The sequence below is a fragment of the Esox lucius genome, chromosome 20 (genome assembly GCF_011004845.1).
Source record: "Esox lucius isolate fEsoLuc1 chromosome 20, fEsoLuc1.pri, whole genome shotgun sequence".
Classification (NCBI taxonomy): domain Eukaryota; kingdom Metazoa; phylum Chordata; class Actinopteri; order Esociformes; family Esocidae; genus Esox; species Esox lucius.
In genome coordinates this window covers 15902785-15928226 of record NC_047588.1, presented here as the reverse complement: position 1 = coordinate 15928226, position 25442 = coordinate 15902785, and the positions used below count along the sequence as shown (strand labels likewise).

Below are 25442 nucleotides of genomic sequence, written 5' to 3'. Positions count from 1 at the left end.
AACTTTGTAAAAAATTTAAAGCAATGTGTTCTCTTGAACAGCTTTTAATGAAAAATTTTTTATATTAACTTTATATGCGATATTGCTGTGTGGGAGTAAATGTGTTTTTTGGACCGCACTTAAAAACCCAGACATCACGTCACAGATGACATTGTCATATTGTTGAGAAGATGGTTTATTAAATGTGTGAAAAAAATTATTTCCCTGATAGAAAAATACATTACTCTATTTTAAATTCTGTCATGTTTGGCTAAAGTGAAGTTTCTCACTGTGTCTCTCAGTATTGCATCCTGTCAGACAGTGAGGGTAAAGACAATGTCTGACTGTCCCCCTTCCAGATCATTCCACCCCCCCCCCCCCCCCCCCCAGAGGGATCCCCCGGGACCCTAAAACCTAATCCCTAATCCCAGCTCCTTGCCGTTCAAGTACATTAGTAAATTATTAAACTAAATCCATTGGGCTCGTCCAAGCTGCTTTAAGAGGGGAATCAGGGGCCACACTTGGCTGAAGGAATTGATCGGTGGATAAGTATACCAGCCTGTCTTGGTTTAATTTGTTTCATTGAGTCAGTCAAGCAGTTGACGAATCCCACTGCTTGTGTGGATTCTGGGCTGAAGCCTAAATACAAGAAAGTCCCTGGTCATCTGATAGTTTATTTGCTTGGTGTTTGTTTACTATACTGACCTTGTTCACCTGGCAAAGCCAGAAGAGAGGACTAGCCACCCCTCAGAGTCCGTCTCAACAGGTTTCTTCCTAGGTTCTGACCCTACTAGGCTGTTTACTACTAACCATTACTTTATATGCATTACTTTCTAGCCATTACTTTCTTGTTGTTTCTTGCTCTTAGGAGTTTCTGGATTATATATCGGTGTAAGTACTTTGTGACTGCTGATGTAAAAGGGGCTTTATGAAAAACATTTAATTGATTTGACTAACCCTAGTGTGAATTGACCTCTTTAGATCTAGTTCTTGTGTTTGTTTTTTGTGATATGAATTACGTTTAGTTTTAAAGGTTAAAGAAAGTGTACACACTGACAGCTGAGAGGCTTGACCTGTGAAAACATTGTTTCCTTGTATTTCCTCAGGGAAAACTGCAGGGTCCAATGTCACTGAGTTGGACACAGCAGCCAACGTGACATCCCTGCCCAGTGAGGTTGAGGAGGCTGCCAGAGGAAATGACGCCTCTGTTGAGGTGACCGAGGTCAGAGGCTCAGTAAGCCCGGTCGTCACCGTGACCCAGAGGGCTGGCCGTATGCCCCGTGCTGGAGAGGAGCAGGGCAGTGGCATGCTGGAAGAAAGGGTGGGGCCAGCTGAGGAAGAGGCGGCGGCGACCACCCCACCCAGGATCAGCCCTGACTCGGCCGAGACAGAGCTCCTGCTGCCTAGCAACCCCCGCGGAACAGAAGAGGAGGATGAAGAAGACCGCATTGATCCACCGTGGCTCAATGCCAGTGACAGCGTCTTTGACCTGGACCATAGCTTACAAGAGGATGTGGCCAGTCGGGTCACCATCACCGCTCCTCCCCCTGCCGCTGCCAACCCCTCCCACCCTGACATCCTCACCGTGGACTTCTTCGACTCCGCCTCTCACGGCCGCGGACTGGACTTGGCTCCACCCTCCCCCTCCTCATTGGCCCATGAGCTTCAGGGCAGCGACCCCACTTCCTGGGCCATGCCGGAAAGCTATGACTACCTCACACCGTACGAGGACGGTGCGTCACCCACCCCTGACGAGTACTCCTACAGCACCACTACGGACACGGTCGACGGAGAAGACGACTTGAGGCTAACTGCAGGGCCTCCGTCCCGCTCCAGGCCCAGGGCCCCCCCAGGCTCCGGCTCCTTCACCCCTGACGAGAGGTTGCGCGGTGGGGGCGCTGCGGTTGCTCCGGACGGCCCTGCGCCCGCCCCTCCTGCGTTGCCCGTGGATGGCTCCGACGGGGCAGGCGGCTGCCGACTGGGTTATGTGAAGCAGAATGGAACATGCCGCTCCCCTTGCGACACACTGCCCAGCTACTGCTTCAATGGAGGCCAGTGTTATCTATTGGAAGGCATGGGTGTCTTCTGCAGGTGAGCTGTGACCCCACACATTCTGGTACACATAGTCATCACAACTGCATGTCATAACACCACCGGGGTATCAAGTGTCCGGACTGAATTATTCTAATTCAACAAGTCAGAGATGAACAACACAAACCACCGTCCAATCAGAGATTCCTCTCTGTCCACATTAGAATAACCAGAAGTCTTCACCCTCTGCAGTGTGTTGACAACATTTGAGCCTATTGAATGAATAATGGAGGGACAGGCAACAGCTTTGAGTTAGATGGAAAGGGAGGGAGAGAGAGGGAGATAGAGAGTCTTCCAGTAATAGAAAACACGATGTTCATGTGAAAAGTGGCCTTGCAAATGAAGCAGTCTCAGCTCTGCATACTACACAACATAAAACAACACATTTGTTCTTGGATGCTTTACAGGGAATGTTCATAAGAAAACGTATCTTGTTTTGCCAGTTGAATTTCAATAATTTGCTTGTAATACGGTAGTCAAGGGACGCACATGAGCACAGTTACAAACACACACACACAGAAATAAACATGCACATGCATACATGCACACTGGGATCTCTAAACTTCACCCTAATTTTTTTGGCTTCTATCTGCATTACCATGAATAGTTTTCTGTCTCTCTTTCATAGTCAAAACGCAGCCTATCAAAGTTAGATACCTTTATTGTTGTTTAAAGTGGTAAAGTCTGTAATTTAGTCAGCCTTATATTCAAAACTTGACTTTGTGCATTAATTTTCAATGCAGACATCTCTCACCAAACAGCCACTGACTTCAATTATTGTTCTGGCCAAAAGTATTGGCACCCTTGCATTTTCTCAAATAACTGTCTCCAAAAATAAGTAGAAAATGACCCAATTATTTGTTCTCCATAATGCTTTCTTTTTCAGTTAATATTACACAACTTGTTTTTTAATCAGAACCTAATACATGACACAAAATTTACTACCTAGGCTTAATATTTATATAGTGTATCCTTTAGCCAAAATAACTGGAATCAACCGCTTTCTACAGCCAAAGAGGAGCTTCCTGTCCCTCTGTACAGGCAGTTTGGCCCACTCTTTTTGTCAAAACTGATCCAATTCTTCAAGTTCCTCCAACAGCTGTTTTCAGACCAATCCACAGGCTTTCATGGAGATTTGTATCTGGACTCATTACTGGCCCCCTCAAAGCATTCCAGCATTTTGTCTGAACTATTTTGGGTTATATTTATTAAGGTGTGTTTTGTTAGGGGCCCAGCTTTCTGACACTTGATATGACATTGCAAAAGGCCCTGATTTCATGATGCAATCCACACACCGCTTGAGGGAGAAAAGCAGCCCCAAAAGCTTCGTGTTCGTCTGTGGGGTACATTTTATTTTGTTTGAAGGCTTCATTTTATACACATACAGGTGCTGGTCATAAAATTAGAATATAATCAAAAAGTTGATTTATTTCAGTAATTCCATTCAAAAAGTGAAACTTGTATAATGTATACATTCATTCCACACAGACTAATATATTTCAAGTGTTTATTTCTTTTAATTTTGATTATTATAACTGACAACTAATGAAAACCCCAAATCTCAGAAAATTAGAATATTACTTAAGACCAATAAAAAAAAGTTTTTTTTGGAAATGTTGGCCAACTGAAAAGTATGAACATGAAGAGTATGAGCTTAGTTATTTAGTTGGGACTCCTTTTGTCTGAATTACTGCAGCAATGCGGCGTGGCATGGAGTCGATCAGTCTGTGGCACTGCTCAGGTGTTATGAGAGCCCAGGTTGCTCTGATAGTGGCCTTCAGCTTTTCTGCATTGTTGGGTCTGGCGTATCGCATCTTCCTCTTCACAATACCCCATACATTTTCTATAGGGTTAAGGTCTGGCGAGTTTGCTGGCCAATTAAGAACAGGGATACCATGGTCCTTAAACCAGGTACTGGTAGCTTTGGCACTGTGTGCAGGTGCCAAGTCCTGTTGGAAAATGAAATCTGCATCTCCATAAATTTGGTCAGCAGCAGAAAGCATGAGGTGCTCTAAAACTTCCTGGTAGACGGCTGCGTTGACCTTGGACCTCAGAAAACACAGTGGACCAGAACCAGCAGATGACATGGCACCCCAAACCATCAATGACTGTGGAAACTTTACACTGGACTTCAAGCAACATGGATTCTGTGCCTCTCCTCTCTTCCTCCAGACTTTGGGACCTTGATTTCCAAAGGAAATGCCAAATTTACTTTAGTCAGAGAACATAACTCAGCAGCAGTCCAGTCCTTCTTGTCTTTAGCCCAGGCGAGACGCTTCTGACACTGTGTCTTGTTCAAGAGTGGTTTGACACAAGGAATGCGACAGCTGAAACCCATGTCTTGCATACATCTGTGCATGGTGGTTCTTGAAGCACTGACTCAAGCTGCAGTCCACTCTTTGTGAATGTCCCCCACATTTTTGAATGGGTTTTGTTTCACAATCCTCTCCAGGGTGCAGTAATCCCTATTGCTTGTCCACTTTTTTCTACCACATCTTTTCCTTCCCTTCACCTCTCTATTAATGTGCTTGGACACAGAACTCTGTGAACAGCCAGCCCTCCTTGTGCAAGGTGTCAATGGTCGTCTTTTGGACAGCTGTCAAGTCAGCAGTCTTCCCCATGATTGCGTTGCCTACAGAACTAGACTGAGAGACCATTTAAAGGCCTTTGCACTTCTTTTGAGTTAATTAGCTGATTAGAGTGTGGCACCAGGTGTCTTCAATATTGAACCTATTCACAATATTCAAATTTTATGAGATACTGAATTTGGTGTTATCATTAGTTATCAGTTATAATCATTGAAATTAAAAGAAATAAACACTCAAAATATATCAGTTTCTGTGGAATTAATGTATACATTATACAAGTTTCACTTCTGAAAGGAATTACTGAAATAAATCCAATTTTTGATGATATTCTAATTTTATGACCATCACCTGTAGATGGTGTGCTGGGCCATTTTTGTATTTTTGACATTGTACATAATAAAAGTGAAGACATCAAAACCATGAAATAACATATGCAATCATATTAGCAGTAGTAGTATTAACAAAAAAAAGTGGTAAGTGTTTATATTTTATATTATTTGAAGTTGGCACCCTCGGTCTTGATGACAGCTACTCAAACGCCCATTTTAACATCTACCAGTGGAGAACTACTGTTTTAAACTGCTCGTCAGATTTGGCAATATGGGACATGAATTGGCAGTCTATAGACATGAAGACAGTATTTAAGCCAAGGCTCCCAATCCTGATGCATTGAGACCGACAGATGTTTATACAGGTCATCATGATGAGATTCTTTAATCTATATGATATGTCAGTATGTTAGGTAGGGGATTAATAGGGAGACATGCGTGGATGAGGCAGAATGGCTGGTTGGTTGGTTGCTTGCCAGGAGATGTGTTGGTACTAAACAGGCAGGGCTGTTCTGCCTCTGCCACCGAACCAGTAGTATTGATTTACTACCCATTACATACATTTACATGGGATTGAAATTGAAACATTCCCATTATCTATATTGGCTTTCTAAGAGGGTTTCAAATCCAGTGTCTAATTCAATTTCAGGAATTTGCTTGAGTTAAAACGGAGCACTAAAACCCCTGGAGCCTAAACTGTGGACAGGCACTCCTGTGTAACTCCAACACCCTATTTTAACAACTCTGTCTTCCCAAAACCCCTCAAACCCCAATCCTTATAAACTGTTCTGCTTATAACTAATAGAGCAAATTGTCATCATACAGAAAGAAAGGAAGATCATATTTATCCCCCTGAATTCTGTAGCTCATGAAGCAAAGGAATTATCATAATAATATCAGAAATCTTTGAACATCTGTGTTGATTAGCATGCAAATGTATGAGCGGTTGGCCATCGCCTCCTGACTGACGCTGATGGAGATGATGATTGTAGTGGGGGCTGGAACAGACCTATGGAATAGACAGGGTCGCCATGCCAACATAATTCTGTACAGGGCAGGAGAACACACACAATCAGGCTGAGACGTGTGTACACATACGCACACACTATAAACCCACACAAAACATTTTTAGCTTTTAAGCTTAATACTAATGAATGGCCTCCCACCACCACCACTCAGTGTCAGCCACCTTGTTGCCCCTGACCTCTCCTAACCTAACGTCAGTCTCTTGATTGCACATTACGTCTCCCTAGTCATTCCCCTTATCATGACAATGACTCTCCTTCCCTGTTAACACAGACAGTGAACTTGACCTCTTGACCCTAACAGTTTCCTGTGTCAAAGGTCAGCAGAAGGTCTAATGCCCGTGGATATGGGTAAATTAAATGGCAGCTGTCCAATCAGTGGAGAGATTTGATTCATCCTAGAGTAGGAAAGCCTGAGAGAAATACAGCAAATCACAGCTCTCATAAACTCAACAGGATATTACAGTAATGTGGTTATCCCTGCTCCTTTGGTAGACTTTGGCCTAAAGAGATCATTGGAAACAATAAACAAACATTAAAGACTAGAGGTTGATGTCTGTGAGAACAAGATATTAGATGACAGTGTCCCTGAGGGCTGTTGCACTGAGTCAGTGAAGATCTTTTTTGATGCTGAGGGACAGTCTCAGTTCTGCCTGAGTTTTGGGCTGAGAGGCAATATGGGTTAGTGGAGCTCTGGCACAGCATCGGTGTTTCATGGTGAATTGCGGCTGATTTATACTCCAGACCAAATCTATTACAGTGGGATGACTACAATAAGCTCTACCCTGGGTGTCATCCATTATACTACTAGTAGTTGTTTCTGTGTGTCTGTTATCTCTGTCCTGGGTGTCATCCATTATACCACTAGTAGTTGGTTCTGTCCATCCTCCATCTCTGTCCCGGGTGTCATCCGTAATGCCACTAGTAGTTGGTTCTGTCCGTCCACCATCTCGGTCCCGGGTGTCATCCGTAATGTCACTAGTAGTTGGTTCTGTCCGTCCTCCATCTCTGTCCCGGGTGTCATCCGTAATGCCACTAGTAGTTGGTTCTGTCCGTCCTCCATCTCTGTCCCGGGTGTCATCCGGTTCTGTCTGACCTTTTTCTGGACTTGACTTGGGAAGCCACATCGATCTGCATGTTTATGTATGTGTGAGTTTGTCAGTGTTTTGGTTTGGAATAAGTGTAAAACTAAAAGTGGATCATGTGAATATTTGGCCGTTTACTGCTTTCTCCGACTCGGACATGATCTAAGAGCACTGACCTAATTGTTCCCACCATAGCTGGAGGACTGAGGACAACACCCCATATATAATGAAAGCAGCCATGTCAAGCTGGAGAGAAGGAGTGTAGGAGGGGAAGAGATGGAGAGAGAGAGATGGAAAATTAAAATGACAAAGAAAACGAGAAGGAGAGAGAGGGCAGGAGGGATGAAATGAGTCAGAGCCTGTCTTGCCAGTATGGAAAAGAATCAACCCAGCCAGGTTGAATTAACTTTGAGTGTGTGTGTGTGTGTCCTGCATCTTGATATAATTAAGAAGACATATTTGCACATGTAGTCCAGTGTGTGCATGGTGATATAGATTTCTAGACCCATTAAATGAAGTACACACACATTTAAATAAACATGCATGCAAATTCACGCATGCATGACAGCAAATGCAGACACGCGCACACACACACACACATTTTAAGTTTTACTATCCATGTGGGAACTTGAAAGTATTCCAATTCAAATTCTTACTAATTCTAACTTTTACTCTAAACCTAACCCTTAAGACTAAAATCTAAATTTTCCTCATGGGACTATCAGAATGCCTTTTCCATGTTTTACCAGCTTTGTGGGGATTTCTGGTCATATTAGGACACACAGCAGAAATTAGCAGCACTTTTGATTATGTTAAGGTTGTACCTTGGTGCTATTGATTGTAAACGACTGGGATACTCCCCACAAGATATCGAACTCAATATGCTTCAGATGGTGAATATTTCACCACTTGATGTACAAAATGACAAAACATATTGTTACAGTCAGTAAACAGAGAATTGTGATGTTATGTTTTGATGACTTAACCAATGTGCTCATTATATTTCACCATCTTAGTGGTTGAATCCATGGTTTTGTGGTGAGATGTTTTCTAACAAAACGAAACCAAATTAAAGATTTAATTGGTTACACGTGTGATCAGTTTGGAGTTTTGTCCTAAGAGTTTACTATTGACAATAGTTCCAAAGCAACATAAAAAAAAAAAGTCGTTTCCGTGAACTATCTTGGCTGCTCTTTGGGGACACATTAAGGGATTTTAAACTAGGGGGAACCTTTTGATGAAGGACAGGCGCCCTAGAAACACCTTAGAAAGACAAAAACTTAGAAAGCACTAAGGGTTTGCCAGACCTCTTCTGGCTGTGCCGGGTCCAGATCTTACCAAGTGCATTCATTTCAGATCTTCCGATGTTCAGACGATCAGACAATAAATGTAAATGTCAACTGGCCTTTCACTGACGACCAGGAGGATGAGCCAAAAATAACCCTGCAAACAGAACAGAAGGGCTGGTTACAGTGAGTGGTAGTGCCAGGTAGTCCTGAGAATCTTCCCCCCATTTGCCCTCCATTATCCCTGTGGACTCCGCCCTTCCCACTCCGCCCCGACACCCCCACTGCCCATTTACCCTCTTTCAGCCTGAGCCACTACGGGGAAGCGCAAAGAACGGGGGTGTCCCATCTGTGCTCTGCTCCATCCCCCTCTCCACTCCTCCTCTTGGCCAGGTTAGGATGTGCTACCGGGGGGATTTGGCTGGCGCACAGACTTTACAAGACTAATCAGGTAAATATTGAGGGGATTTACAAGCTCTTTGTAATGTGGCTCAAGCTTCTGTAATTCCATTGTGTCACTGGGTTAGAGGGCCTGCATTGAGTGGCGGATGGAGGTCCTAGTAAACCTCATTGATTCAGTTATTGACAAGCTAGGCAGGACCGGTTCTGTGGTCACACCAGGTAACTGGCTAGGCTGTAGCTGTGGGAGTCCTGAGTATTTCATTCACAAGAGAGGGACAATCCAGTGTAAAACTACAACACAGTCATTTTGGATTGTGGGATTGCAGGTTTCAGGTTGGAACCAGACAAGTGATTGTTACTGGGTGTAGTTTTTTTTTGTTCTAACACTGAGACAGGAAGGCTGGAGGAAAGGGAGAGGCACATTGAAAGTAGGAAAAGAAGAAGAGGCTGGGCATCAGTAACCGACTGAAAATGTGAGATGAGAGACTCTGTGGTAGAGAACGTTTTGATGAGACAGAGACCGTGTGTGATGGAATGACATGTCAGCACTGCATCTGCTTCACGTGTGGCTCAGCTGGGTTGCCATGGCAACCGGCGATCCTCCTTCCCTTTCCTTCTAGGTAATCTCTCTTGCTCTGTTCTTTCTCCCCTTCTTTCTATTTCTGCCCTTTCTCTCTTTCTCCTCTCTCTGCCATACATAGTAGATCACCCCCCTTTTTTTTTTTTTTTACCAACATACAGTATCTAAGAGATGGATAGAGCATTCTGGTCTTGTAAATGGTAAATGGCGTATCAGTATTCTGCTGACACCTTCTTCAGCTAGAGATTGCCCCCTGGCATGGGGCCAGTGGTCTTTGGTTGGCACGTTTGGCACGGGGCCAGTGGTCTTTGGTTGGCACATTTGGCACGGACACAAAGGGAGCAGGATGCAGGAAGAGGTACTGAAAGGAAGCAAGCCCCCCATCACCCACTCAGTCGGTGGAACTGAAACTGGATTTGAAAGGCCATGCTCACACCTTTTATGCTACAGATTTACATTCATCTCTGGAACTCTGTGACTTGATTGGCCTGTGACTGTGGAAGAGTGAAGGGGCCTTTCTGTTGCTTTCCATGTTTAAACGTTTGTCTGTAAGTGGTGGTTTCGCCTTAAAATCCAAATATAGACCTTTAAAGAGTGAGTGGGAACCTTTGTGTTTTTGTCTTCTCTTAGCCTGTATAGGCACTTCTCTCTGTGTGTTTCATTTTCAACATTTTCCCCTCCCTCCCACAGCCCGTTTTGTTTTCAGGGATCACATGTGAATAAAGCAGCAGACATATTTTGTTTCTGGTTACTATGGTTCCAGCTAACAGCTGAGACAGATAGCCATCCTTTCTTCCCCTGTTACCTTTGTGATTGACCCAGTTTATAGGGCCTATGTCGCCTTAATCAGGAATACACCTTACATATGAAACTATGTATTTGCTTACTGTTTTCAGTCTAGCAAAGAGATACATTCAATGATTTAAATGTGGGATAGTCAGCAGACAAAGCCATCTGCTGCTGTCATTTTTGTCCCCGGGTGGACACTGTACACTGCCAAACTGGAGCGAGTCTGGGGCTCAGATGGCGGCAAGTGTGTGGGTGGGTGTGTTTGTGTGTGTTTTATGGATGGAAAACTGCCTCTGGCTCTTTGTCTTTTCTTATTTTCACACAGAATGATCCCATTAGCCCTTTCAATATAGCCATGTTGAATGCCTGTTAGTGTCACTTCAGGCATCTAACAGTCTGTTTTAGACCAGGAGTTGTAGTTTCACTTTAGTGAATCACATTGTCTCTTGGGCTACTGCGGGATGTTGAGGTGCCATTTTTAGACCACACAATTTAAAGTTTTCAGAATCACGCTTGTGATAATTATGAAAAATGTATTCTAGACTATAAACAGAACCAACTGGATTTAAATGTGTGCCAACTGTATCACCCTCACTCAGATCCAGATTATTGTGCTAATGCGTGCGCATGCAGACACACACACATACACACATACACACATACACACACACACCCATACATAGCCCGGAACTCATCAGCACGCACACATAAGCACATAACATCATACACTTGTCTAACATGGATGATGTTATGTTTGGTGAATTCAACTCTTATATGTTTTTGTCTCCATGCTTAATCTTTTCCCCCACCTTTACCTTCATCTCATGACCTCAATCCACTCTTTCTTTACCTGGTCCTTAAACGTGTTACCCTATCCATCTCTCCCCTCTCTATACTCCATAACCTATACTACTTCTGTTTCCATTAATACTGCCTGTCTCCCTTCTACATACGCCATTACTCATGCCACATTTGTTTCCCCAATACTTCTTCTCATCCTTATTTTTCTCCATCTCATCCTTATTATTACTATTATTATTACTCCATCTCTCTTTCCCCATGCAGGTGTAATGTCCAGGACTACATCTGGCACAAGGGGGCCCGCTGTGAGTCAGTGGTGACAGAGTTCCAGGTCCTGTGCCTGGCCATTGGGGCATCTGCCCTCATGGTGCTGCTGCTCTTTATGATCATCGTCTGCTTCGCCAAGAAGCTCCACGTGCTCAAAACTGAGAATAGCAAGCTGCGCAAACGCAGGTAAGAGTACAGTCTGGACCACAAGAAGCCAGGCACGGCGAATATATAGGACCAGATTAAATCACACACACACAAACACACACATACATAAAATAGGCAGCCATAAATCATGGAGTCTTGGAAAAACACAGGGGATCTTATGGACAAAAAAACAAAAAGGTACACTACATTAGCAATAACTTAGCAATTTAGTGTAGAGCCAAGATGAAAGCCAACGGCAGGTCAAATAGAGGTGTGTTGGTTGACTAGCTCAAAGAGACACCAGGTGGACAGGCATAAAACCTTTTCTATTCTGTCAGTCACAATTTGTGAGGTCAAAGAAATAATCAGTCCTATTATTTGGTTGTAGTATTGCGTTAGTATTAGAATACATCAGGGCTATATGTGGATTAAGACTTTATAATCAAGGCTATAACAACCATTAAAACTCTGTTCAGGGTGACACCATATATGTATATGTATATATGATTTAGCAGACAAATGGAGGAAATGAGAAGGAGAATGGGAAAGAAAGAGAGGAGGAAGAATAGAGAAGAGAGAGAGAAAGGGAGGAAGCAGCTGAACTGGAATAAGAAGGATGGGGATGGGTGACAAAGGGAATAGAGAACGACAGGCCAGACGGTGGGGGGGGGGGGGGGGGGGGGTCGGACGGATCAGATAAAGCAGGGAAGAAATTAAATGAGAAAGACAATGGAATGTGGAGGGAGTTGAGTGACGTGAGGAGTTGACAGTGTTCAGCAGGCGGTCAACGTGATGACAAGACAGATGAGAGAGAAAGTAAAGAGAGAGTGGAAATGGAAAAGTGAGTGATGGCATTTGCCTCGAATGACAAAGGGATGAGAATCGCTAAAACGAGCGCCTACTCTAGGATGTGTGGCAGTTCCTTTGCCAGTGGTTTTGCCTAGCAACAGTGCAGCATGAGGTCGCATGGGTATGGATGCAAATATAAATTCAAGCATTGCTTCCATGAGCATTGGACATTTTCTGGCAAAGGATGATGAATAATAGGGAAACCGTCAGTGCAGTGGATAGCGTGCTGAGGGCTCGTGAACCATGGTAACTGAAAATAGTGATGTCATTGCTGCTCTGGTTCCAGCTGAAAGTAGGGCAGTCTGATCAGGAGTGTGTAAGAGGGGAGGGGTGTGTGTGTGTGGGGGGGGGGGGGGTTGACCTACATACAGCTGTGCAACCTGAGGTGTGTGTGTGTGTGTGTGTGTGTGAAAGGGGGTAGGGATGGACAGAGAGATGCAACTCAGGCTCATCTAGTCAAAAATAGAGAACATAATGTCACGTTGAATCAGAGAGAAAAATGGCAGGATAAAACAGGGGAAAACATGGCTGAATGAGAAAGAAGACAACAGATAAATGAGGGGGTGAAGGACAAAGGGTGGAAAGAAGAAGGGCAGGCAGAAAGAGAAAAAGGCAGGACCTGAAAGGACCTTTAACTGTCAGCAAACAGGGAAAAAGAGCGTGGAAATGAGTGTGCTCTGTGCAGCCGTCGAGCACAAGTGTGTGTGTGTGTGTGTATGCTTGCACACAAGTAGATGCACATACACACACTTGCACTCACATGTTTACACACCCACATGTGCATATACAAGTTTATGTGGTGTTCAGGCATGTGTATGTGTGTAAAGTGTGTGTGTTTGTGTGTATGTCTAGGGCTTATGAATATATGAGCCACCCACTCCACATTTCCTCCATCTGCAGCAGATATTTACAGTGGGCTACACTGTGTGTGTTTGTGTGTGTGTGAATGTTTGTGTGAGCGGGGCACTGCTGTGTGCTGCAGTCAAGATGGGGTCTGCATCCTTGTCAGAGAGAGAGGTGAGATGGAGGCAGAGAGAGAGGTGAGATGGAGGCAGAGAGAGAGGTGAGATGGAGGCAGAGAGAGAGGTGAGATGGAGGCAGAGAGAGGTGAGATGTAGGCAGAGAGAGAGGTAAGATGGAGGCAGAGAGAGAGGTTAGATGGAGGCAGAGAGAGAGGTGAGATGGAGGCAGAGAGAGAGGGAGGTGAAGATTGCAGGAGGGAGGCAACGTCTTCAGGAGGGAGTAGTAAATGGCCAGAAAGAGAGATCCACTTATCCAGGTATCTTAGTTGAGAGGAGACTCAAATAGACACCCTGGCTGCAATCCCTTTGTCCTTGTGCCATGGATTAGAAACCACACTTCACATGCACACACTACACGTTGACTCTCTTGGTCTCTCTCTCCATCTCTTTTCTCTGTCACAGCCAATTATTGCCAACATTTTGACACACACACACACACACACACACACACACACACAATCAGTATCCAAGCCCTGCAGTGATAGGCTAACTGGCAGCTGATCTCCCACTCTTTCCTTCCTTAATTCTTCTCCAGTATTTCTACATCTTTATTTCTGTCTGTTCTCCATCTCTCCAGCACCTCTCCCTCATCACTCTCACTCTTCCTATCAACATATGAACTATAAATCTGGGAGCTGCATCTTGAACAGTTAGCAGTAGGATCTGCTTAGGCTGTACTGCTGGATCAAGTTCAGAGGGTGTTTAACTATGAAAAGGATGTGGAGAGAAACTGAGCAGGGTGGGATATTCAATGAAGCTGCATTTCAGCTTAGGCTTCTAGAGTGGGACAAAATGACAAAATGTCCCTTCAATGTGAGAAGTGTTTTGTATATCACAATTCTCAGACATTTATAATGGGTAGACACACAGAGCCAAAATGATTCAATGGTACTTTAATAGTGAGTCATTGTTGCCTGTTTAGGAGTTATTCATGTTGACAACATATAAACCCACATGAATCACAGTGATACTGAATACAAAGGCAGTTCATACCGTGTTAGTGTATCAGTCATCATAGACCAACTATGGGACAACCTGAACTTGTCCGATAAGTATCTGTTGCTATAACAACTCGGGGTCGAAGTGAAAAGAGCTGTGGTCTTATCTTTGATTCACAGCTGTTTAGTTTCATCACAGACAATGTTTCGGTCGGTCTGTCTGTCTGCCAACTGAAGTCCTACACCTGCACTTTAACTAACTGCTGCTCTTTCTGTCCTTTCCTCCTCTTCTGCTTTTCTTTATCCAACTACACTTACCTTTTTTTTACAATGCTTTCATCCTCATCTTGTCCTCTTTCATCTTTCTTCTATCTTTCTGAATTATCCCTCACTCCATTCCTTTCCTCTATCTTCATCCTCTCCCTTCTCTGCTCACCACCCTCCTCTTCCCAGCAGTAAATACCGGCCTCCATCGGAGCAGCACAATGATAATTTCTCCCTGTCCACCATCGCTGAGGGCTCCCACCCAAATGTAAGGAAACTGTGCGACACCCCTCCTAACGTCCCTCATGCCCGTGCTTTGGCTTACTATGATAACATTATCTGTCAGGTAACGTGGTTCTCGTCTCTCTCTCACCCCTTTCTTCCTTCCCTCCTCCGCATGGGCCTGAGTGTCACCTCTCCTGGGGTACATGGGCGGGGTGTTACAGTGGTCCTGTTCTCTGTCGCTATGGGAACAAGTCTAAAGCCAGATAGGCAGACAGACACAGACTACACCCGCTACTGAGGCAACTATGCTGTTACCATGGTAACAGTGTGGCGGTAAATTCTCCACTGTGTATTGCCTCATTGTCAGTTAGTGATTGAGGTTCTTTATTTGCTTTGCATCCCACTGTAGTGTAATTGTAACCCCCTGAAACACACACACACAGAATATTTGAATATCCAAAACAGATGAAAGTATAATTTAGGGTGAGTATTCATTTTTTTATGATTATTTGTTAAAACTGGAAAGGCTTTTTCAAATGAAATTGAAACACCTGATTTTGTAACCAATGTTAGAAGCCCACTAGCGGATTAGCCAAAGGGTCCTGGGAAGTGTGGTGCAAATGGCCAGCACCGTGTTGTAGTCTAAGAATTAAATTATTTAAAATGCCAATCCCATGCACATATACAAGCAGCAGATGTGAAAACTTTATCGAGAACATCAATGTAATTAGTTGTGGTCAATTTTGCTTAGGCTAAGTCTTTACCCAGACTTAGAGAGAATTCCTATGGACCTTACTGTAACCCCCCTCCACCCTGTCTTTCCCTGATCTGCTCTCCTTTTGATCACCTTTGCATCGGTATGACTTTGCATGGCTGCTCTCTCTCACCCGGTGGCGCCCCCTGGTGACCAGGTCAGCTGCTACAGCTGCCTGTCGTCACACTGCCTGTTTCTCTGTCAGACGGTTTCACTCGTTTATCCTGACCTGGGCAGGCTAGGTGGGAAAAGGAATGAAAGACTCCCGATTGGTCAATAAAGTGAGATGGGGGGTGGTGGGGGGGTATGGGAGCAGAACAATTATAGGGTTATTATAAGGTTGATGGTAAATGGTGTCCATGATGTGTGCAAGGGGGCTATTCAATCAGGATAAACATCTGAGCTGCAACATCTCCCAGCTGCCTGTAGGTGATGTGGGAGAGTATCTGCCTAGATGCACAACTAGTAGAAGCATGGGGTAGCATAGTGCTAACATGGTCATAGCAGCATGTTTAGTGTTATGACATAAGACATGCATTCTAACAACTCAAGAAGTGCCAGTCATAGTTCTGGTCATCAGACTTGGTTTAACCGCAAAAAAAGTGCTTTAGTTAGCATTCCTTTGATATTCTTGTTTTTGTAGAAGCACCGTTATTCCTACTAGCAATTGCAATGTTTCTGTAAAAATCTGCTAGCAACAACCCAGAGGGCATCATATTGCAGCGCTTCAGAACATGAGACAGCACAAGCACCAACCAACATTACCCACGATTACACAATACCATCCACAACCAAATGTGAATCACCATAACACTCCCATTATCCAGAAATCTTCTAATCTCTGATGGCTTTTTCAGTCTCAACGTGCATGGTGTGCAGCTCAGCATCTCTCAATCCATAGGAGTCAGAATGGAGCACCAGCCATGCCCTGAGCAGGAAAATGGCTACCTAAAAATGCATGAATGGCTAAGATTAATCTTAGACACTCCAACTTAATAGAAATCTACAGTTTAAATTAACAAATAGAGTAAATATCCAATACCTTAATCCCTGTGTTTCTCTTTCAACATGTTACCATCAGAAATATTCCCTCCAGCACTTGCTATGGCAATGTCAAGGCCACAAAGCACTGCAGTTACTGAGATGAATCCTTAATTGTCCTGATATTGAAATTATTCTTTCACCTTTCGTCACCTCTTGGAATATCCGTCATTATCCTTGGGAGGTTCCCCAGTAATGGGTCTTCTCTTTCTGTTGCTTCTCTACCTCTGTCTTGCTCTCCTTTTCTCCCTTTCTATTGCTGTGTCTCTGTCTGTCTCTCTCTCTCTCTGTATCTAACTCGCACCAACTCTTCTGGTTTCTAACTCGCTCTGTCACACTCTACGTCACTCTCCCTCTTCCGCTTTTAGTCTCTCTCTTTCTGAGGATTTTATGCATCTTTGAGGAGTATAACCCTGTCCCCCCTGCCCCCCCCCCCTCAGAAAACCATGAGCAGATACACCTGGGAGTGTAAGACCAAAGAGGAACCTGACTGTGAGGTAAGATAAACCCCCCCAGATGGCCTGCCCCCTTCTCTCCTAACGGCTCTCTCATTGTACTGTGGCCCTGTCAGTCACCCTTTCTCAACTCCACGGACCAATCCACAGCCCCTCCCTTGGCTAGTCAGCGCTTCAAACAAAAACAATGTAATAAAACAAAGTAATAAATAATAATACATTATTATTTAAATTTCAAATTATAATTTTTTATATAAATGTACAGTCTCTTATCTAAAGTTAGATGTCCTTCACCAAAATGCTGTGGCTGTCCAGTAGTAGTACAATAATGGTCTTCTTAAAGTCCAAAATATTTAAGCAGTCCAGGAACAGTACAATGTCCTTTTATTGTCCATCAGACAGAGGATATTAATTCTTCTAAAAGGTCTTAGCAGAATCAAAAGTACTGCAGTAGATAGAAACCAAAAAAATCTTGCTAGACACAGAGTCGCTCTCCAGACACATACGCGGTCATAAAATATACATACCAATATTCATAACACAATAGAAACATCAATACTGTTCTAATGTACAAATAAACACAAATGCTGTTCTAAAATAGAAACATGGCCACCGTTCTAATACATAAACACTGATACTCTTTTAGAGATGTTATTATTCAGTTTTTTCTAATTACTTGAACTGAGTAAAGTGGATTGTATCCGTTTACCTTAAACCTCACCTTTTATGGACTGCTGGTTTACGATGTAAAATATGTCTGGTGTCAATTCCATTGTGAATTAGTCAATTTATAAAGTTAATTGTAATGTGGACCCAAAGGATAAATCAATGTTTATGCTAATTGATACAGATTTATGTTCATGGTCTGCATTTTGACTGACTGAATATGGAATTGAGATTAAGTCATTAATTTGTTAGGGTAATTCTCAAATAAATGTTCAAATAATGTGAACATGTCTTGCTCATCTTGACCTCTACCCTTGGACTGCCCTTGGACTGCCCTTGGACTACCCTTGGACTGCCCTTGGACTGCCCTTGGACATTTGATTCTGTTACAACATGAAAATAGAATTTTTGCCACTGATCAACACAAAAAGGTCCATTAAGTCACAGTGAAAACTAAAATCTACAAATTGTTCTAAATTAAGTGTACAACATTTGGTAGAGGCACCTTTTGCAGCAAGTCTCTACTCTCTTTGAACATCTGGACACAGCAATGTTTGGGCTTCAAAAAATGTTTCAAGCTCAGTCTAGTTGGATGAGAACTGTTTGTGAATAACAATTTTTAGTACACAAAGTGTCTTCAAGCATGGCCGTGGAAGACTGTAACTCCTTTAGGCCTCTCGGTAGCCTTGTTAACTAGTACCCTAGTAACCAAACACTCAGTTTTTGACGTTGGCCGGTTCAAGACAGATTGACAGTTTCTAAATAAGGAACATTACTGTGGACTTAACTGTGGGACCTCCCAGAGACAAGTGTATTTAACCTGAAATCATATGAAACACCTTAACTGCACACAGGTGTACTTCATTCAACTTATTACGTAATTTCTAAAGACAGTTGGTTGCACCACAGCTCATTCAGGTGTGTCAAAGGGGGTGAATACTTATGCAATCAATAATTCATTCATTTTGGACTTTTATTGTCGATCAGGGGCAAAAACACCTAATTTAATCAGTTTTGATTTCATGTTTTAACACATGAGAATGTGGAAAAGTCCATGGGAGGGTGGACACTTTTGAGAGCCGCTGTATCCACCACCTGTGTCCCCAATGTCCAGTCCTGTCCTGGGGGCAAAGTCCCGGGAGCTGTCCTGGGGGCTTCCTGTTGGATGTCCTGGGGGCTTCCTGGAGGCTAAGTCTTGGGGGCTAATTCCTGTTCTGTTCTTGGGGGCTGTTCTGGGGGCTGTCTTCTGGGCTGTCCTGGGGACTGTCTTCTGGGCTGTCCTGGGGGCTGTCTTCTGGTCTGTCCTTGGGGCTGTCCTGAGGTCTGTCTTCTGGGCTGTCCAGGGACTGTCTTCTGGGCTGTCCTGGGGGCTGTCCTGGGGACTGTCTTCAGGGCTGTCCTGGGGACTGTCCTGGGGGCTGTCCTGGGGACTGTCTTCTGGGCTGTCCTGGGGGCTGTCTTCTGGGCTGTCTTCTGGGCTGTCCTGGGGGCTGTCTTCTGGGCTGTCCTGGGGACTATCTTCGGGGCTGTCCTGGGGACTGTCTTCTCGGCTGTCTTCTGGGCTGTCCTGGGGTCTGTCTTCTGGGCTGTCCTGGGGACTGTCTTCTGGGCTGTCCTGGGGGCTGTCTTCTGGGCTGTCCTGGGGGCTGTCTTCTGGGCTGTCCTTGGGGCTGTCCTGAGGTCTGTCTTCTGGCCTGTCCTGGGGGCTGTCTTCTGGGCTGTCCTGGGGCCTGTCTTCTGCTGTGCCAGGCCAGTGGAGAGCACTGAGGCTCTCTATCTATAACAACGTGTTTGACTCAGTCCTGTCCCGCCCTCTTCGTGTCCTTCCTCCATTACACATACATGAATACAGACACACACAAAGGCACAGATGCAGACATACACACACAAATACACACACACACCAACAATGGACAGGCCCATTTACAAATGTGCATTCATGTCACAAAGACACACACACACACACACACACTAAGGCATGGATGGAGACAATAATATACAGGGGGCAAACCAGACGCACACGCTGAATCTAAACTGACATACACAGGCATAAACCAGGAAGGATACAAAGACCTGTACATGTGTCATCTTCATCTCAACACCCCGTATATCTCTGTTCCAAAAGCTCCCCAAAAAAGTCTTCACAAGTGTCCCTCTCAACGTCCCCCAACACACTAAAACCCACAGCAACAAATAAAACACATTTTCCAGTTTCACGCTGATGGACGGAAAGAAGGCCCCTATCCTGTCAGCATGGAAGTGACGTATCCCCACGTCCTGCCTGAAGTTACTATCTAGGTCATCAACCAATGGGTAAATGCTTTTGGAATCCCTTCTGAGTGCCATTGAATAACAAGCATTCAACTCTGTTTTGTAGTGGTACACCCCTTAGGGTCTGCAGGGTGTGTGTGTGTGTGTGTGTGTGTGAGATTCAGCACATGTTTGTGTGTTTGCACTTGGCACAGGCACCTCTACCTCTACACAGTAGCGTTGATGAAGCTATGCATTATTAATGAGCATAGCAGGATGGAAGAAAGGCTAAGATGTTCACCGTCCATTTTTTCCTCTGTCCTTACATAACTGCAGCCAAACGGACAAATTGAAGTGAAACAGAGTTATCAAATAATGCATTGGGTTTTTTCAGCTCCAGCTATACCATGGGTTCGTATGACAGTAGCTTCCCCGGCAATGTGTTAAATGTCAATGAGGGTCATTGTGTTTCAACTGGGACAGCAGAGAGGTGATGGAGGCTGGATGAGTGACTGTGGGTCTTGCATGTGACACTGCATGCGCTTCCCAGTGGGCCAGGAGGGGTGCTTGTTGGTGGGTTATGAAGAATGGAAGGGGAGGGCGTCACTCATACAGTTTTCCAATTGCCTCTATGTCCTGTCAGCCAAAACAAATGTGTAAACCTTACAGTCTATGGTGTAAACCATGCACGATGTTGGAACAACTGGATAGCCAGGACCACGCATGTTTACAGTAGGAACAATGCGTCCTTTTAAAATATTGCCTTTTTACGGCTACATGCTCTACCGTTGATGCATAGTCAGGTAGGTAGGGGATAATAGGGGTTTACGACCCAAACAGCAGTACAGAAGATTAAAAAGAAAGAAATGAGGTGGGGAACTGAAGCTCAACTATTTGGAAATGTTGCAATGGTTTGGTATGAGATAAGATGATGTAATAAAGACCACATAGAAGACTAGAAGGAGGGTTTGGTATGAGATAAGATGATGTAATAAAGACCACATAGAAGATTAGAAGGAGGGTTTGGTATGAGATAAGATGATGTAATAACGGCAACATAGCAGACTAGAAGGAGGGTTTGGTATGAGATAAGATGATGTAATAACGGCCACATAGCAGACTAGAAGGAGGGTTTGGTATGAGATAAGATGATGTAATAACGGCCTCATAGCAGACTAGAAGGAGGGTTTGGTATGAGATAAGATGATGTAATAACGGCCACATAGCAGACTAGAAGGAGGGTTTGGTATGAGATAAGATGATGTAATAACGGCCACATAGCAGACTAGAGGGAGGGTTTGGTATGAGATAAGATGATGTAATAATGGCCACATAGCAGACTAGAGGGAGGGTTTGGAACAAAAAATTTTTCAGGGGCCTGTCTGGGACCTAAACTGTGTTTCCTCTGTCCATCCCTGGCAGGATGACCCCAATACCCAGAACAAGCTGGAGGACCCCGTGAAGGCCCCGGTGCCCAAGGAGGACGAGTCCCTGAACATCCATAACTCCCTGACCCCCAAACACGAGAACCACAAGGTCCTTGGCGAGGAGAACTCCTCGGAGGTAAACTCACTGCAGAACAACATGATGTAGAAGTCTGGTCAGGATGAGCTCCGGCCACCACGACTGCAACTACTACCACCAACCAACCAACGTCAACAACACGGCAACACTTGCCACAAAGCGGCCTACGCCGCTGCAAAACAAAAACAACACACCACCCCTGCTGAAACACCTCCCCCACCTGCCGCTGTCTTGCGACCCCTTACGCCCAATCACACCCCCTGCCTCGCAGCCTTGCCCCTTCGTTGCTGTCACTTTACTTCCCCTTGCCCCCCACCCGCACGCACATAAACACTCTCTAACACATAGACAAACACACCAGCACACAAAAGAGCAACACACACGTACATAAACACACTTACATTCCCCTGCCTGCATTGGTGTATTTTGTAAAAAGAAAAAAAAATAATACGGAGTTTAAAAAATGATGTTAAACATTGTAAAAAAGATAAAAGCTACTGAGAGGTTTCGATGTTTGTCTTACTAATTAAGTGAGTATGTATAAATATATGGAGAAAAAAAAATGCTTGGATTGATATAAAAGAAACAACACAATGTGTCTTCGTTTTCATTGATGTGATTTCTAATCCTTTGATGTACTTGTTTTATTTTGTACTTTTTTGGGAATACAGACTTCAAACAGAGAAAAACAGTTGTTCAGACAGTTGTTGAAATAAACCTTTTTAACATGAAGCCTTTGTCTAGTGTTTTCCTGACCTATGGTGCTCCCTCTTACCCTTTCCAATCTATGGCATGGCATATTACATGGCATATTACATGGCATATTAACTGTGACACTTACCTAAGAAAGTTCAGATGTTGTCAGAAGACGCGCATAGACTGTCCTAAACTTTGGTGTGAGCTCAGACCAGTGTTTTCCACTGATGCTGTTCCGATTGGATATTAATAATCAGCCTAGTTTAGACATGCTCAAACATGTTAATTAACTTCAATGAGCATAATCCATTACGCAACAAATACAGACCATTGACACAGACAGAGAAAGGAGATGGATATTGGCACAGCAACAAGAATGACAGGTCAGCTTAAGGTAGCTTGCTATTGACAGATGTATTAGCTATTAAGCATTCTTGAGAGTAAGTCTCATCTACTTGAATGAACTGAACAACTAACATGATTTTGCCAGACAGGACTACTGTAGCATTGGGTGGGTGGCTACTTCATCAATACAGCTAACCTTGCAAGTACTACTATTAGCATAGAGTTCTTACGCGAGCACAGACAGAACATGACACGATTGTTGGCCTACAAACCCTCCCGCTATCGGAATCCCTACTGAGCCAGGGTATGTTAATGATTAAATATGAATGTTAACTTACAATAAAAGCAATACACAAGTATAAAATGATGCTACTAAAGTAATGTGAAAAATGAATGGCAACATTAGTAGTAGTAGTAGTAACAGTCAGTCGGAGCATCAACTGGGTGCCAGAGGAGAGTGCAGAGGTGACATAAGAGAACATTTGAATGTGGAACACCAGGCGGGTGTCAGTGGTTTGATGGCACAATCAAGGAGTCCAACCAACAGAGTTGTAGTAGCCCAGATAAGAGATGACAAGTGCCTGGATTAGTTCACACAAGTGCATACACACATTCATGTAGGTGCTCCAACTCACACTCATACACACACAACGTACACACACCCAAAACACAATCCATAAGTCACGTTCCTTCACTGATTCTGTCAGACTCCGACTCATTCACACGTCATCTTACACTGGCCTGTATTCTCAAAGGAGGCCTGTCCAATGCTGGGACATTTTATGCCATGACAGGGTCTTGATCTGGTGGTCCTCCATCCACACATTAATTAACCTGGCTGTGTGGCATGGAGCATTGTCTTGCTGGAAAAACAAATTCTCAGAGTTGGGGAACATGGTCAGAGCAGAAGGAAGCAGGTGTTCTTCCAGGATAACCTTGTACTTGGCTTGATGCGTCCTTCACATAGACAAATCTGCCTGATTCCAGCCTTGCTGAAGCATCCCCAGATCATCACCGATCCTCCTCCAGGTCTCCATCTAACCATTAAACGACCAGGTGATTGGCAAAGCTGAAAATTTGACCTGTCAGAGAAGCTGACATTACTCCATTCCTCTACGGTCCAAACTTCAGCCTGGCTCTTCTTTGCTTCTCATTGATGAAGGGCTTTTTTCTAGCTTTGCATGACTTCAGCCCTGCCCCTAAGAGCCTGTTAAGAACCGTCCTCGCCGTGCACTTCACCCCAGCTGCTGTTTACCATTCTTTTTGTAGGTCACTTGATGTCATCCTACGGTTGTTGAGTGACATTCAATGGTCATCTCGGTCAGTGGTCTTTTTTGCCCTCTGCCAGTCTGCAGCTTTTTTGTCCCCAATGTCTGTTGCTTGACCTTGTTCTTATGAACCACCGTCTTTGAAATGTTCAGGATGGAAGCAACCTGACGCTCACTGTATCCCTCTGCCAGTAAAGACAGAATTGAACCCTTCTTTTCCTTGCTCAAAGCTTTTCTTTTCAATTATTTTGTCATGCTGAATAGCTGGTCCTATTGCAAGAGGATAGTGATGACCACAGCAGTGGTTTTTATACTTGCCCTCATTAAATTAGATTTGGTTCAGGTAATCACCTAATCAGTACCTCATTAAGTAAAATGAGGTGTGCCTGTGTTGGAATTGAACAGGCACTGGAATGGAATAGCTCCCATACATGTAGAGATGCTTATTTAAAAAAAAATTGAAGTGGTCTCTTAATTTTTTCCAGAGCAGTATATGTACACGTATACACTTATTTATAAACACACAAATTTTATTCTAGTAATTTATTTAGTTCCATCACTCTAGATTCCAAAGAGGCAATAATCTTTCACAGTAGACAAAAAATATGTGTCATTTCTTCAGTATTGTCACATGAAAAGATATACTCAAATATTTACAAAAATGTGAGGGGTGTACTTTTGTGAGATACTGTAAGTTCAATTCTTCAATTTCAACAGAACACTGTAGCAAAACTGCGTGTTTCACAGATTTATGTTTTTTTGAGTTTGAAGTTAACATATTTCAATGTATTCTGTTCAGAGGAAGGGAGATCCGGTTTTTATTATGATCAAATGTTTTAATGACTTCATTCCAAGATAAATAGGCTAATGACTAAATCTGTTTTGAAACGATTCAGAGAAATCGCATTTAGAAAAATAATCTGTATGTAGATGTTCATTTACTATAAACTATAGGCCTAGTTGACAAAAGTATTTGTCAACTTTTGGTATTTTGGCAGTTTTTGTGCCTTTTGTTAGTGTTGGGTGGAGTGGACTTTAATTTCTTTACTTAGGTAGAATTTTTTGTAATTAGATCAGTTTCTAACACAAATTATTAGACAGGTGTACTTTTAGCCAACCTTGACCAAAAATAACTATATTTTGATACATTTTACACCCGTAAACATGTTTAGGGGAGTATGCCCAGACCCCCCAAACTGAGGCTTAGCCCCCCTTATCCATGAATTTTTTGTGACATCCCTGCCAGCAACAATATATTTCTCGGTCTTACTGTGATTATATACAACATGTTTGAATCTCTTGAGGCTCAAGGCGTCCATCGATGCAGTCCTGAAAATGAATGTTTTACCAAGGAAAATAATCATGTTTTCAATTGATTGCGCATTGCCGCAGGTTACCGATTAGGACTCTTTGTAAACTTCCAGGGTGACTCTGTGACACAATAACCAATCTTGAACTCGAATCCAGAATTTTGAAACTATAGGACAGTAGCAAAATAGATGATCAGCTGTTCTGTTTCGACCTGACTTAGTCTGCACTCGGGCAGACTAAGTCATTTTTTTGGTGGCCAGAATTCTGTACAACAAATTAAACCGAACGGCTCTCAGAGACAAATCGATAGTTGTTTTATATATAGTCCATACACTTGGTGCCATGGGATTGGAATATCAAAAAGATTTTCCCAAATGTTTTGAATACTGTATGGTGCCGCAGTCAGACTTTTTGTAGCAAGATGGAAGAAATACACTTTACGATTATGTTAATTTGGTTTAAACA

General features: G+C 43.6%; 1 protein-coding gene across 8 annotated transcripts in view; it reads left to right on the top strand.

Annotated features, from left to right (window-relative positions):
• The window catches only part of cspg5a (chondroitin sulfate proteoglycan 5a), a 30938-nt gene extending 9242 nt beyond the window's left edge, over window positions 1–21696 (top strand). Inside the window, exons 2-7 of one of the 8 annotated variants that reach the window (XM_010885325.5) lie at window positions 1086–2070; window positions 11220–11408; window positions 14632–14710; window positions 16903–16959; window positions 19795–19896; window positions 21256–21371. In XM_010885325.5, coding sequence (XP_010883627.1) covers window positions 1086–2070; window positions 11220–11408; window positions 14632–14710; window positions 16903–16959; window positions 19795–19881 — 1397 coding nt within the window. In that variant the 3' untranslated portion in view covers window positions 19882–19896; window positions 21256–21371. Of the gene's footprint in view, window positions 1–1085; window positions 2071–11219; window positions 11409–14631; window positions 14789–16902; window positions 16960–19794; window positions 19897–21255 lie in introns of all 8 variants that reach the window. The other 7 variants (XM_020041515.3, XM_010885321.5, XM_010885320.5 and 4 more) reach the window with 7 other exon arrangements.
• Window positions 21697–25442: the final 3746 nt, after the last annotated feature.